This window comes from Morchella sextelata (assembly GCF_020137385.1).
Source record: "Morchella sextelata strain SCLS chromosome Unknown scls_2, whole genome shotgun sequence".
Lineage (NCBI taxonomy): Eukaryota > Fungi > Ascomycota > Pezizomycetes > Pezizales > Morchellaceae > Morchella > Morchella sextelata.
In genome coordinates this window covers 785638-800241 of record NW_025408617.1, presented here as the reverse complement: position 1 = coordinate 800241, position 14604 = coordinate 785638, and the positions used below count along the sequence as shown (strand labels likewise).

Genomic DNA, 14604 nt, shown 5'->3' with positions numbered 1-14604 from the left:
CCTCCACAAACCAATCACCACCCCCCCTATTGGTCAAACATGCAGCAAACAAGGCAGGGAACGCAATAGAGTATTCTAGACCAGCAGGAAAGAAAGATGGATGGGACAGCATATGCACGTACTCACCCCAGGCAGCGTATCCCAATCCTCAACCCTCTGTTGGACGACATGCTTGAACCTCAACCATTTGCGCTGCTAAAACGCATTCACCCGGCAGGCCCCTCCGGGTGAAGCATCAGGCAGGCACGGTAACCATGCATCAACTACTCGTACCGGGAGGTGACTGAGCTGCAGCAGCAATATAGAGTATCAGTACTGTACCTGTCGGGCGTGCGGAATGAAAGGGAAAAATTCCATTCGAAATAAAAGCCAATGCCCACCGGGCAGTATCACGACATAGATCACTTGACAGAAGGCCAACTGAAGTGGGTTTCAATTCCATACATACAGGATACCTAAAGTAAAGTATTTTGGCAAGGGAAAAAAAAAAAATAAAAAAAAACGAAAAAATGAACAAGTCACCAAATACCTATTGCACCAGACGGCCTATCCCTTTCTTGTACCACGCTAATTCAAAGAACCAGGCGGGGTTCAGAGGGGAAACCCAGAAAACAAATGGCCATGCAAGAAAGAAATATAGGAAAAACCACAGGCACCAACACAGTATTATACGATGACGAATCGTATAGAAACAATGCTAAAGAAATATGAAATCATTCCATCATGATCCACACCCTAACCTTGGAAAAGAGATAATGAGCGCAAGGAAAAGAAAATGAAATAAGGAGTTCAAAAAAGACAACCACCAAAGAGCCATAAAATAAAGGTTCAAACAGAATCGAAACCCAATCCCTTGTTTTGTTTTTTTATTTGTTTTTTCTGAGGTACCCTTACAACTCCATTCCTACAAAGATCCAATTGTCGCTTGTGATTTCATCATCCGATGACGATGAGTAGGACGAATCAATGCTGGAGAAGCTGCCACTGCGGCCGGAACCACTAGAGCTGTTTGAAGAGAAGCTGTCGCTTCTTCTTGAGGCGTTATCGATAGAAGGCGCGGGAAGCCAGTGAGAAAGGGTAATAAGTTCAAAACCGACCCAGCCGAAATCGCGGATGAGGCCATCTACACAAATTATTAGTAATGATCAATGTTGAGATCGGGTAGGGTAGCCATACGAATTCCGTCTGTTTTTCGGTCTAGAGCAATGACGAGGCGGTCACAATTGAAACACTCTGTAGCAAGCTCAATAAGCGCGATGAGTCTATAACAAAGAAATTAGCAAACCGAAACCCAACAATCGCGATTGGGATCAGAGTCAACAACAACATACCCATGTTTCAACTGCGTGCCCTCCACACTCTCAAAGAACAAAAACAACGTCTTCTCGACCCTCCCTCTCCCAACCTTGTCGGCGACAAACCCTCTGAAGCTCGCACCGCCCATGTAGTCCCAAACCTCGATAAACTGCAACTCGCTCTTTCCCCCATTGCTGTAATGACTGTGGTTGTTATCGTTCTTGTTGTTATTGCTGCTGTTGTTGCTGTCGTTGAAGAAAACCGAGCCCATCGAATCAGAAACACTCTTCGAATTGTTCCCTCCACCAAGGAAAATCCGTTTCATGTCTCTACAAAGCAGTCTCTCACACTCCTTTGCGATGGTTCTCGATGCCCCCTTCCCGTTACTGGCGCGGGTAGTGCGCCGGCTGGAAGGGGGACTTGGGTTTCCCGAGGTTGCCTCAGGAGCGCCACTGGACCCCTATATACACACAAAAACAATCGAATCAGTTCTTCAATTCTTGGATGAATTCATTGAACATTAGAATTATGGTAACAACATACCGTCCGCGCCGGTTGAACAGTAATGGAAACTTTGAATGCCGGTAGGGCTCGACTTGCTGGTAGCGTAACAGCTGGCCTCGATGCGGGCCCTTGGGGCGGGGGCCGCAGAAGGCCTGCTTTGATTATTACTACTATTACTTGGTTTACTACTCATCATCGCCATAATCCTTAATGTCACGGGGGTTGTTGTTTAAAAAAAGGTTCTTTGGTTGTGTGGACGAAGTGTGAAGATTTGCTTTTGATAATTTATCAAAAGCCGAGCGATAAGTAGATAGTAGTTCTGGTTAGATAGATATCTAAAGGTCAGACAATAATATTTGTTCTGAAGTAGGAAGGAAGTACTGTTGAGAGTTTGTTGCAGAGTGCGATGATGATGCAAGGAAGAAGGGAAAGGGAAAGAAGAATTCTGCGGGAAGCGAGGGTGAGCTTTGACTTTATGGTCCTTTCGCTAGTGTCCCACTACCCATTACCATTACCGGTGGTGGCGTTTCGGCCACCAATTTACTAACGATAACTTCTCTCCCAGGGCTCTCCCAGGGGCCCTCCCACTCTCACCCATGGCAGAGATTGCTTGCTAGACTGAACGAGAACCATCTACATACAGCAGCATCAGCATCAGCATCAGCAGCTTGCTTGCTTGGGTCGCCTGAATTCAACCTACATGATACATGATGCTGCTGCATATGCAATCTCTAGAGTATCTTGCTATTTACATTTACTCCAGCAAATCCGTGCGTCGAAACAATGGCACCCTCATCCCACTCGTCATCAAATCGATCGTTCTTTCCAATCCTGATCGACAGACAGAGAGACCAGACGTGGAAACAAAGACGTCCCAAAAAATAAAAAATAAAAAATAAAATCCAATTTCAACGGGCTGGAATAAACAAACCAATCCATGAACCCAGTCAATAATCAGTGGAAAAGGAAAAAAAAAAAAAAAAAGGACCGAATCCACCAACCAGACATCCGCGCAAACGAACAGGTCAACCGTTAACTGTGTCTTTGCCGCCCAACCCGCCACGAGCTTCCCGAACCGGGGTGTGCACGTGGATCCGGAATGCTGGGAGGGAGAGAGAGGGAATCAAACAAGAGGTGGGTGGGTGTGTGAGGGTGGGTATGCTGCATGTTTGGTTGGCGCGTTGTTCGGCTGGACGGTTGCGAGTGAGTGAGGCTGCGAAAAAAAAAGAAGGACCCTTTTCTTTACCCTTCAAATCTCCCACTCAGTCTTGTCCGCTAACCGTGTGTGGTGGTTGCGGTAGTGTCTGGGGAAGCCTCTTGGCGGGCTGTGGGAGAAACGGGGAGAAACAAAATCCAGAAGGGTCTGCGAAACATCACACCCTACATGATGCACTGACGTTTTTGGACTATCTTTTGTGCTGCGTTTCCCAGGGAAAACTGTTCAGTCCTGGCTTCAATTGGGTGCACTCTACGTCACTCGCTTATGCATCTGCTGCACACCACCACAGTGAGAACTGGCCTGACGAGTGAGGCAGACAGACATCTATTCATGATGTTGCAGCACTATAACTTCCTACAATAGAGAAACAAAAAGATAGCGAGAGAGGCAATTAGGAAGCATTCCACTATGGACACGTCTTTGAGGGGGTGCACAACAATTCGAATTCAGCGTCACCTGCCATGCCGGCCTCCTCCTCCTTCTTTTTTTTCCTTCTATGCAGGCAGACAGCTAGAGTAGACAGACAGATCTAATTTCCAGCAGGTCTAAAGGTGCAATCGGCGCGATAATTTGCGTGGGCATGCGCTGCATGGCCGTTTTCGTCATAGCGATTGCTTTTTCTTTCTTTCCCTTCCCTTTTCTCGTGGGGATAGTCGGATAGATAGTCGTGATGATATATCATAAATTAACTGAGAGAGTCGCTAGTGTCTGAACTAAGGAATCTGGAGGGGAAGTCAGCATAAGCCATAAGCCATCAGCATGTGCTCTGTGTAATTGCAACTATCATATCGTATCATCATAGCTACCTAGCTACATACACTACCAGCACCACGGAGGTTGCACAAAATTGATGATGGGCTTGATCTCTACTCTAATCTGCCTGAGATATGTAGGCATGGCAGAGTACGGTAGGTACAAGGCCGTGAGCTCAATTGCTGTCCACATTACTCCTACCTAGCTGCGGTTGGTGATGAAACGGGCTGCAGTGAGGGTTTGAGATTGTGCAAAGAGAGCAATTGGTCGTGTGTATCTACCCTCACTGACTGAGGAGGAGGTTGCTATCGATCAGTTGCGCATAATCGTACTTGCCAAGCGGAAGGGTAGTTACGGGTCTGGGCGGGTGTGCTCTGATATCGCGGCTCTTTTATAACCACCTACCTGCAGACACTCAACTCTCCCAGACGGGGTTTCACATGCCAATTGCAGCCGCGCAGTGAAATGATACCTGCAAGACAACCACTATCGTGGGTATTAGTAGCAGTACCAATCCTCCAACAGTACTAGCAACTACATACCCCAGAGTACTAATGAGCACCGCCTGCAAGCCACACATCATCCTTGTCCCCCCAAGACTCCTACCCAAGAGTCCTAGAGTAACACCAAACCCACCAAAACCCAAACCCAAACCCAGGCCGGCGTGTGTGACGTCAGGCAGACGTACCGGGTCCCGACTTTTCTTGTCAGAACTATCGTTACCAAGGCAGTTTCCTCACTCTCGCTGGTGGATCGTCATGCTTTTGCGAGAAGTATAAGTAGTGATTGGGGAGCGGAAGACGGGGGAATTTCGATTCTTTAATTAATTTCTTAAATAAACCCTGGGGATATTCGTTGTCTATCCATTCCTACCTACGTACCTACTCTACTTTGGTTGATTTATATTACTCTACGGATTTACACTACAATGCCCGCAAATCCGCATACAACTGCAACCACGACCGCCCCGGCCCCGGCTGCGGGTACTGCAAACGACATCAACAAGACGCGCCACGGAACACGGGAAACCGGGTTCCCCGAGCCACTATCACTGTAAGTCCCCCATCCCCCATCCCCCGCTCCCTTGCACCCCCCTCCCTTGCATGATCCCCCACCCTGCATATACCCCCTCCCTAACACCCTGGGCCAGAGAACGGAACACCACCCTCCCGCACCAAGACGCGCAGACGGCGCCGCACGAAGAATTGGACACGGCGGTCATTTCGGAGAAGCACCACCGGCACAGGCCGCACGTGCGGCACCACCACAACAGGCAGAAGGCGGAGCGCGCGCAGGCGGAGATGTATTCGGGGCTGGAGGTGGAGGAGAATGTTGATGCAGAGGGCAAGGGGAAGGGCTTGGTGAAGAGGGTGTTGGGGAGGTTGAGTTGTGGGGCGATATAGCGGGGGAGGAGTGTAAATAGGATAGTGGGGGGCACTGTACGATATTGTTTTTACTTTGCTTTTTGGTTATGGTTATGGTTTGGTTATGATAGCTTCTGTATTTTACCTTCTGGATGGATATATAGCCCTGGGAGGGATTTAATGGAATAATACTCAAAATAGAGTACTCTCACAAAATACTCGCTCAAAATACTCACAAAACACTCAAAACTCAATCCCCAATCCGCACGCACGGTACTTGCAATTGCAATCAAACCGACAAGGATGCAGCTTCTAGAAGTTCCCTCTCTCCTCCCCTAGCCTTCCCCAGACTTTTTCTTTGTTTCTTCCTGTTCCTCTTGTTCTTTTTTCCCCGGGCTGGTTATCAATTCAAGGCCCGAATCGAAACCGGGCTGACCACAAAAAACAAAAAGTACCACAGCCCGGGCCCCAGACCCGAGCCTGAACGCCGGCGCCAGCCAATCGCTAGCCGCAGCCACGCGATAAGACCGAAAACAAAAAGCTTGAGGCGTTGATAGCAACGAACGCCCGGTGCAACTGTCTGTCTGTCTGCACACGTCCACCTGATCTCTCAAGGCTATTCTACCACACGATAGCTACCGGCACTCCCAGCTGGCCATCTATCTGTCCGACCAAACTACACTCACCAGACTCTCACTCACCACCCGACACGCCCAGCAATGAGCCGCACCAGCACCAGCACCAGCGACACCCCGCCCCCGCACCCGCTCATCTTCCCGCTGTACCTCCTCCCGCCACTCCCCTTCCTCCCGCGCGCCTCCAACCCCGCACGCGGCAAGAAGCCCGCCGCCGCCGCCGCCGCACCACCCGAAGCCCACCTCCCCGGCCACACGCAGTACGTCAAGTGCCGCAGCTGCCTCAGCGACCTCTGCCCCACCAGCCACATCATCTCCAAAGGCAAGTCACTCCCCCCCTCGCCCCCGCCCCCATTCCCTCATTCCCCAATCCCACCCCCCCCCGCACAGCAGCTAATAGTACAGCACAACAGGGTTCACCGGCCGCCACGGCCGCGCCTACCTCCTCACGACGCTCCCCGCCGCGGGGATCACGCTCTCGCCGCCAACGCCACGCCCGCTGATTACGGGGATGCACACGGTGTCTGACATGGCGTGCGCCGTGTGCGGCGAAAACATTGGCTGGAAGTATGTCAGTGCCGAGAAGGAGGACCAGCGGTACAAGGTGGGCAAGTACATTCTCGAGCGGGAGCGGGTCGTGAAGGTGAGTGCGTGGGAGCAGGTGGCGGGGCCAGGGGTGGAGGGACGCGGAGAGGCGGTGGATGTGGATGTGGACGATGAGGGGGAGCTGGAGGAGTTGTTTTTGGGCCTGTGGACGGCGGAGGGGGCGGAGAGGAGGCGGAGGGGGAGGGTGTGAGTGTTTTGGGGGGGGATTTTTTGGTTTGGGTTTTTTTTAGCGGTTTGGTTATGTCATTTGGTCTTGGTTTTGGTTGTTTCCCTGTCTGTGCCTTTTGGCTGTTTGGTTGTTTTTTGGCTGTGCCTTTTTAGTTGCTAGTCCCCCTCACCCCTCACCCCTCCACAGAGTGATACCGACGATACGAGTGACTCATAATGTTTTCCACAACCTTTTTCTCTCTGAGACATGACATGAATTCTCCTCAATTGCTCTAGTAGACGTCGCATTGAAGCCTGTGCAAGTAATCTCGCGGTGTGCCGTGTGCCAATGATCATCCATGTCGTTATTTTGTCCCCAGCTAGTGGGTAGCGTGGGGTGGGGTAAGGATCTGTTTGGCAACAAATGATCGTGCGAGTGATGGGCTGTGATCCATCACAACTATAACCACAACCATAACTACAACCACAACTGCTAGAGTGCTAAGAGCGGGTGCGGTAGGTAGAGGAGGTGTGGGGAGGTTCGGATAGGAATAGAAATGTAAGTGCGTAGTTTCAAATATGTGAGTGATTACACCCAAGTTTTCTATTTTCTTTCGTACTGTTTATAGATTAATTCTTTTCATTAACATTTAATGGCTACTACTGATTATTATGCTATATGAAGTGTGAAATGAAAGTGAGATTCGAAAAGAGGGTGAAAAAGAAACAGAAAAAGAAAAAGGAGAGGAAAGTACGCCACAAAAACACATACATGTACCTTTCTATAACTCCTAACTTCCACACCGTTGTGTGTTGTTATATACCCGCATTAGCAACATCCTTAGCATATTAGCGTTAGCACATCGGGATATCAGCACATTATCCACGAAGACATTGGAACATCAGAACATCGAGACATCAGGATCGAGACATCAGAACATGAGGACATCAGAACACAAGAACATAAGAATATTAGCACCCCCAACTTCACATCCATACCCGCAGATATATCGTAGACATGGTAGAAATCATGGACACATCACAGACACATAGACACATAGAGGACACATCGTAGACATCGCGGGCACATCACACTCCTCTCATACTGGCCATACTCCCTACTCCTCCCTCTTCACTCCGCCCCTGGAAGCCTCATACTCCTCCGGGCGCGCATAAGCGCCGCTGCGCGTCGCCACAGGCGGATACAGGTCCGGCACGGTGCTGCCGCTGCTGCGGTGGCGCTGCTGGTACTGGTGGTCCTTATAGCTGTTGCGCTGGCGGTAGCTAATCTTTGCGCGCGCGTTGCGGGAGGTGGGGTGTTCCTCGTGGGTGGTGGGGATGCGGTGGAGGATGGAGTTGTCGGCGGCGGCGGGGATGAAGTAGGAGGGGGTAGTGGTGGTGGTGGGGTTTTCCTGGGGTTGGGTGACGGTGGTGTTGGCTACGGCGACGGGGATGAAGAAAGTGGTGGCGGTGGCTTCCTGGGGTTGGGAGATTTCGATAGTGTCTATAGCCTCTGATCGAAAGTTGGCTTTGGGCCGGGTATCTTCACGAATAACGCCGCTGCTGTGGTCATGGCGGTGATTGCGGTCTCCGTGATCACTGTTTCGACGATGATAGCGGTGACCATCCTCATGATTAACACCGCCGCCATAGTAACGGTCATATTGACGGCCATAGTTATATCCATCTCCCCAATTAGTCCAACGGCGGTCATGCCCGTAGTAATGATAGTCCTGCCAAGCAAACGTATAACGCCGATGCTGCTCCTGCTGCTGTTGTTGATACTCATACCCCCCCGCCTCCCCCCGGCGCTCCTCCTCCTCCCGACGACTTCTCCGCCGTGCCCTCTCCCCGCCATCCCTCTCCCTCTCCCAGTCCAAGGGTCTGAATCTTTTCTGCCCTGCACGGTCCTGGTCCTGGCCCTGGCCCTGGCCCTGGTTTTGATCATGATCAGCATGAATACTTTCGGCTAGGCCCTCATACACCACTTCACGGTCCCCACTACAAAACGTAGCAACCACCCAGGCCATGAACTCCTCGACATTCTCCGCGGGGGTCTTCTCGGGGAAGAGTTCTGCCGCGATCTGGCGCCGGTTGGGCGGCGGGCGACGAGTGAGAGGGGTGGGGTTGAGGGCGAGGGTGAGCTCGGTCTGGTTTGTAAGTGTTATTGTCATTAGTGAGGTATGGGTATGTGCTGTGAGCGTGGTGAGTGTGGCTTTAGGGTCCTTGCATTGTAGTGGTGGTGGTGGTGGTTTGTGGGGATCTGGGGAAGAGCAAATGTACGGAGCCAATGGTAAATCTAGAGCCTGTAGAGACAATGGAGGCAGTGGTGCAACCGAAGCCTGGGGAGACAGAGGCGGAGACATAGGGACGGGGCCTGGCATTCTGTGGTTGTTAATTAATTAGTAGAAAGGGTTGTTAGCAGCCTTTCGTTGAGCAAGGTGTCAATGATTGTATGGATGTTTTTCCCCCTTGTGTTTTTGCGCCGGGCTGGACGCGAGGGGTGAAAGGGATTCGAAATTTGCGGCACAGCTGCAAATGTCGAGCTCCGCGGCGTAGTGCTTTTTCCTCGACGACGGGCGTGGTTTGCGGGTGGACGTTTGGCTATTCCTGCTGCATCATGGGTGGTCACTCTGTTTTGGTTGGGCACATCAACAGATCGCTAGCATTCAGCCGAACTAATAGCAAACCGGGACCGTGCCAACCTGCATCTTTCACGTTCGTTAGAAGCACTTGGCCAAACAAAAACATTAAAACCCCTTTTTTCTCTTAGCCTTACAAAGTTCTACCCCCGTACCAGTTATCACAGTTCACATTTCATCATCGTCATTACCGTACAAATCTTCAACTACCTACTGCAACGGCTCCCAACCCCTCTCTAAAACACTGCTCTTTGCAATCTCAAGCAGCTCCTCAAACTCACCACTCTTCTCAGCTAGACTCCTCAACACACCACCTTCATTATTGAGGAGATTCAACGGTGTATCAAACCTGCCAGGCACAAATCAGTTCCTGCAACCAAAGTAAAATGTAAAAGAGCGGTTACTTACTCGACCACCTCACCGCCCTTGCCAAGATTATCCAGCACCACAATGCGGTCCATGTTAACCACCGTCCTCAGCCGATGCGCAATGACAATCAACGACGAATCTGGAAAACTGCTCCGCAACGTCTGCTGTATCCTCTCATCCGTGGACTGGTCCGTGGAGCTAGTGGCCTCGTCCAACAGCACCAATTTACTCCTTCTCACCAGTGCCCTAGCAAAGGCCAGTAACTGCCTTTGGCCCTGGCTTAGGTTATCGCCTCCCGCCGTGATGGGGGTGTTGAGATTGATCCGCTTCGTTTTCAGTCTTGCGGGGACATCCGGCGTCGTTGTGCCATCCGGGGTGGGTGCACGAGTACCTTCAGCACTCTCAAGAATCTCCACCTTATCACCTGCCAGCCCACTTCCCTCCAGTGCGGCCTGAAGTTCAGAATCATCAATCTCGCCAAAGGGGTCCAGGTTTGTACGGATTGTACCCGAGAGCAGCACAGGGTCCTGCGGAATTATAGTGACGCGGCGGCGGAGGGCTTCCAGATTAACTTTCTGGATATCAAGACCACCAATACTGATGCTGCCGCCTGAGAGCTCTGTGAAGCGAAGTAGAGAGAGTGCAAGTGATGATTTACCGGCCCCAGTTCTTCCAACGATTCCCACACGCTCATGGGGCTTGACATCGAAGCTGACTTTGTTGAGGACGTCGGGCCCATCTTTGGAGTATTTAACGCAGAGGTCTTTGACTATGCATGATCCCTCTGTTGGCCAGGCGGCTGGTGGTTCGCCTTCGATGGTTTTGGCGGGCTCTTGTTCAAGCTCGATGTATTCCTCAAGCCTCTCAAAGCCGTTGAGTTCCACCTCGAACATGGTAAAGTATCTAACACAGTATAGGATGGAGGTGGAGTATGCGAGTACGTTTGACAAACTGAATCCAATGAGACCTGCAGAATTTCCTTTGGTTGTGAGAGCAATCACACCAGCCGCCAATCCAATTGCGCCAGTACACCAACTTATACGGATCCCAATCCAGCGGTTTAGAGAGTATAGCGACTCACAAGGCTGGGAGAAATCGTCTACACGCTTTAGACTCTCAGCGAGGAAACGATCCTGTACTCCGAATCCGCGGATAGTAACAATGCCGGAGATTGTATCTCCAAAGTGCGAGAAAAGAGGCGATTCTCGCACTGACACAATTCGTTTGACGCCCAACTGGGCACGCACATAGAGGTTACCACAGATGATACCAACGACTGAAACAGCGATAGTAGGTATAAAGAATGCCGGGATGAGACCGGACATGACTACGAGACGAAATGCACATTCAAGAGCCTGGTGGAATACTTGCTGGAGGTAGGCACCGAGACTTGAGTCGACTGATTTGACATCGTTGGACATCCGGTTGATGATTCTCCCAAGAGGTGTGGTATCGAAGAAGCGGATTGGTGAATACAGGACAGACTTGACAACTTTCTCGTGGATACGTCTTGATGCGATCCATCGGAAGGCAAACCATACAATGTAAGTGAAGGTTTCGAACAGTACGGTCCCCATAAGAACACCAGCGTATAATCCCTAGTCGAATTGTCAGTGGTGTTTCCTGATAGGGTGGATACCGTTTTATAACTCACAAGCCAAAGATTAACGTCGACATCGTCAGGATGTTGGGTATACTGATCCGACCATAAACCGACAAAATACGAATTCGCCAAACCCAAAAACTGATTCGTAAGACTCAGACAAATAATACAAATGAGAACGAATGGACCGCCAAAATTCTTGATATATTTCCAAATCATTATTTTCGGCACTCGTCCCTTTGCGCGTCCTTCTTCCTTGACAAGCTTGGTAGCTTCTTTGCCGCCAGGGACCTTGGCATCAGCGGGTTTGGGCGTGTCAATGATATCTGGGTCAACTTCCTGGGGCGCAGTGATCTCGGCGTCTACATCTTCCCCGGCTCCACTAAGTAAATCGAGTGTGCTTTTGGTAAGATTATGGGAGTCGCTGACTATTTTGCCGTCCGAGAGAACGATGATTTTCTGAGCAGCAGAAGCTACCAGAGAGACACTACCGACCCAGGTTAATACCTGTAAAAAGCTCGTGACAAAAATCGATACTTACTGATGGGTTACCAATACAACTGTTCTTCCAGCAAGAATGTCACCCTTGATGCACTTTTCAACCACGAGTTTGCAAGTCTCCGCGTCAAGGGCAGAAAGCACGTCGTCCAAGAAAACCGTTTGAGCGGGCGAATAGACAGCTCTAGCGAGCGAGACTCTAGCCTTTTGACCTCCCGAAAGTGTTGTTCCTCTTTCACCAATCTCGGTTTCATCACCAGCCTCTAGATTTTTTAAGTCCGTCGAGAGTCCACATGCCTCAATGGTGGTTTGGTATCTTCTCTCATCATAAGGACTTCCGAAGAGGATGTTATCTTTAACGGATGCATTTTGAAGCCAGGTTGATTGAGCAACATAGGAGATCCCGGATTGTCGTGGAAGGTGGATATTCCCTTCTAGGAGCCTCATCTCGCCCATCAACCCTAGTATAAAGGACGATTTTCCAGACCCCACGGGTCCAGCAACTACTGTAAGACCGCCATAAACGCATTCCACATCCATGTCTGAAAGGCGGAAGTTGTTGTCCTCCTCGGAACCAGGTTTACTCCAAGATAGCGTGGCGTTATTGTATGCTGGTGGCTTTTGAGGCTCCAATGATTCTTGAGATTTGTAAATCTCTAGTTCTTCCTCTCCGTTTAGGAACTTGTCGATACGATCGAAAGAGATGAACGCATATACAACTTGCTGAGTGATGAAAGCCAACCAGCCAAATTGGCCACGCAGTATATCGAACAAGCTTATTGATGTGAACGCAATACTTGCAGTTAACGGTTTGTTCATAACCTTGGTGAAGATACCAAAGGTGACGACGATATTGATAATTGGAAGCAATACTGATACAGTACGTAGCCCAAGACTACAGATAGTGTTGATAAGACTTAGTCTTAGCTCAGCTTCACGTTTTTCGCGAATTTTCTCCAAGAATGCTCCCTCTAACCCGAAGAATTTGATGATGCGGACTGCCGTGAGAGTCTCAGACATCAAGTTGATCCTTGCGTCAGTTGATTCCCTAAGGGCTCGCTGGATTTTCGCCAGCGATTTGGCTATTAAAATTGGAACGATCATCGTGGCAACCTGTTGATATCGTCAGCAAAGGCCTCTGCCAAACATATTCTGTCAAAGCTCCTACCATCATGCCAATTCCGACCAAACTAGCCCAGCCAAGAAGATCATATAAGAAGACTACTGCAAATATAATCTCAACCGGCACAGAGCCTACAAGCAAGAAAAATTCTCGAGCGTTTGTGAGTGTATCCAAGTCGGTTGACATTAGGTTGTTAATCATGCCAACCTTTGACTGACTGGGTGGCGTTTTCTTATCACCCTTTACTGCAGCTGCTTTTGGGTCCTTGGGATCTTTCTCATCCTTGCCAGAGTCTTGTGTGAACCTAATCTTTAGTGTTTTCTCAAGTAGACTCTGCGTAAAGGCTGCCTTAACTCGTATTATGAGTCTACAGGTGCTCTTGTTAGTTTGATGAAGTTTGATAGTAGTCAGGGTGATCAGGGATACGTGCCTTGTAGCGTTAAAGATATAAGCTTCCCAGACCAGACCTGTGAGGAGAGGACCGAAGAAAAGCCCAAATACAAATACCCATGGCGTGATAACTGGCTCCTTTGATCCCTCAACATACGCAAGTAATTCCCTCATGGATACAGGCCAAACAAACTGCATCAAACCAAGGAAGATACTACAAAGAGTCATATTCAATATATCCCAACGCATACAGGCGAAGAAGGTTTTGAAGGTAGTTGACTTCTTATTGTTTTCAACTTTCTTACTCCATAATCGTGCCCGGTCATAATCTGGGAGTTCAGGTAGATCTTCTGGCTCAATATCTCTTTTGTATGCAATTCTTATGAGATTTCCAATCCAGGAATACGATCCCATATAACTGATCAATGATGCTGTCTGTTCTGGGGATGGAAGGTCATTTGAGTATGGGTCAACTGGATACCATAACCTAGGTGTCATTAGAGTGCTAAGCTCCAGGGACACAGCAAGGCCAAGACGCGCATAGACTTCCCAGCCATGGCGAGCATCACGAGATTTTTCTGGAGACGCATTGAATAATAGCTTTGGCCATAAATCTCGCTCTATGAGAAGTAGAGGTGGCACTATACAGAATACAGTCACTAAAAGAGATAGTGATGGTCTATATGGGGTTGGATAAAAACGGAAGGCATGAAGCATCAATAGAAGGAGCCAATAGCCCAATTCAGCACCTACACACCAAGGTTAACCCATTAATTTCCATGCGAAGATGTGTTGAAGGAGGCTAACATTCTTCTATAAAATCTTGCTGGTGGAAGACTCTTGTAAGTAATGCAATAATATTCACGGACACCAGACCAGCCAAGAGCAACAGCTGTGCCCATGCCCATGTGCGGCGAGTGCCTATAATTCTTTTCAGCCTACTACTCCTTCTAAGACGCTCGAGAGGAACAAACCCTCTAGCGGCTCAATGGGTGCTTTTGATGGTACTGCATCCTTATCGTAAAGTTCGAGGAATTCACTCTTATTATATACAGTAAAGTCCCGCTTGGTCTTTGCCGTAAAGAATGGTGTCCCCGTAATCAGACGCCGAAAGAGCAGTACCGATACGGGAATCAACGCGGCCACTACTAGGATTGCTATCCGTGTACGACTCAGAGAATCTCTAAAGGAATTGTCAGCCTCCTTTTTTCCAAAGCTCTCCAGACGCGAGACGTGTGAGAACCTCGACTTACATTTCATACGAGAAGTTTCCAGGTGCGTGCTTCAGCAAGACGGGGTGCTTCCAAATGTTCTTAGCAGGCCCTCCTTGGACGACGAATGGAGCCTCCATCGGGTCTTGCTATCCCTCCTATCAACGGTTGCGGATATGTAGTTATCGATAGATAAACGTAGCACTGTTTCCACGAGGATTTGTTGGAGGTTAGACTGGTATAA

At 49.5% G+C, this 14604-nt stretch overlaps 5 protein-coding genes across 5 annotated transcripts; 2 read left to right on the top strand and 3 right to left on the bottom strand.

Moving 5' to 3' along the window:
* Positions 1 to 890: 890 nt before the first annotated feature.
* On the bottom strand, positions 891 to 2002 carry H6S33_005472 (uncharacterized protein; the record flags this gene model as incomplete). The annotated part of the gene is made up of 4 exons (XM_044836821.1): positions 891 to 1123; positions 1177 to 1262; positions 1332 to 1748; positions 1836 to 2002. 4 exons carry the CDS (start codon positions 2000 to 2002, stop codon positions 891 to 893), a joined length of 903 nt encoding a protein of 300 aa, XP_044698781.1.
* Positions 2003 to 4700: 2698 nt separating this feature from the next.
* Positions 4701 to 5175, top strand: H6S33_005471 (uncharacterized protein; the record flags this gene model as incomplete). Its single annotated transcript, XM_044836820.1, has 2 exons — positions 4701 to 4825; positions 4923 to 5175. 2 exons carry the CDS (start codon positions 4701 to 4703, stop codon positions 5173 to 5175), a joined length of 378 nt encoding a protein of 125 aa, XP_044698780.1.
* Positions 5176 to 5855: 680 nt separating this feature from the next.
* H6S33_005470 (uncharacterized protein) lies at positions 5856 to 6567 on the top strand (the record flags this gene model as incomplete). Its single annotated transcript, XM_044836819.1, has 2 exons — positions 5856 to 6093; positions 6185 to 6567. 2 exons carry the CDS (start codon positions 5856 to 5858, stop codon positions 6565 to 6567), a joined length of 621 nt encoding a protein of 206 aa, XP_044698779.1.
* Positions 6568 to 7642: 1075 nt separating this feature from the next.
* Positions 7643 to 8908, bottom strand: H6S33_005469 (uncharacterized protein; the record flags this gene model as incomplete). Its single annotated transcript, XM_044836818.1, has 1 exon — positions 7643 to 8908. One exon carries the CDS (start codon positions 8906 to 8908, stop codon positions 7643 to 7645), a length of 1266 nt encoding a protein of 421 aa, XP_044698778.1.
* A 468-nt stretch (positions 8909 to 9376) lies between these two features.
* H6S33_005468 (uncharacterized protein) lies at positions 9377 to 14500 on the bottom strand (the record flags this gene model as incomplete). Its single annotated transcript, XM_044836817.1, has 9 exons — positions 9377 to 9515; positions 9575 to 11133; positions 11190 to 11625; positions 11680 to 12749; positions 12805 to 13126; positions 13190 to 13898; positions 13957 to 14070; positions 14124 to 14332; positions 14403 to 14500. 9 exons carry the CDS (start codon positions 14498 to 14500, stop codon positions 9377 to 9379), a joined length of 4656 nt encoding a protein of 1551 aa, XP_044698777.1.
* Positions 14501 to 14604: the final 104 nt, after the last annotated feature.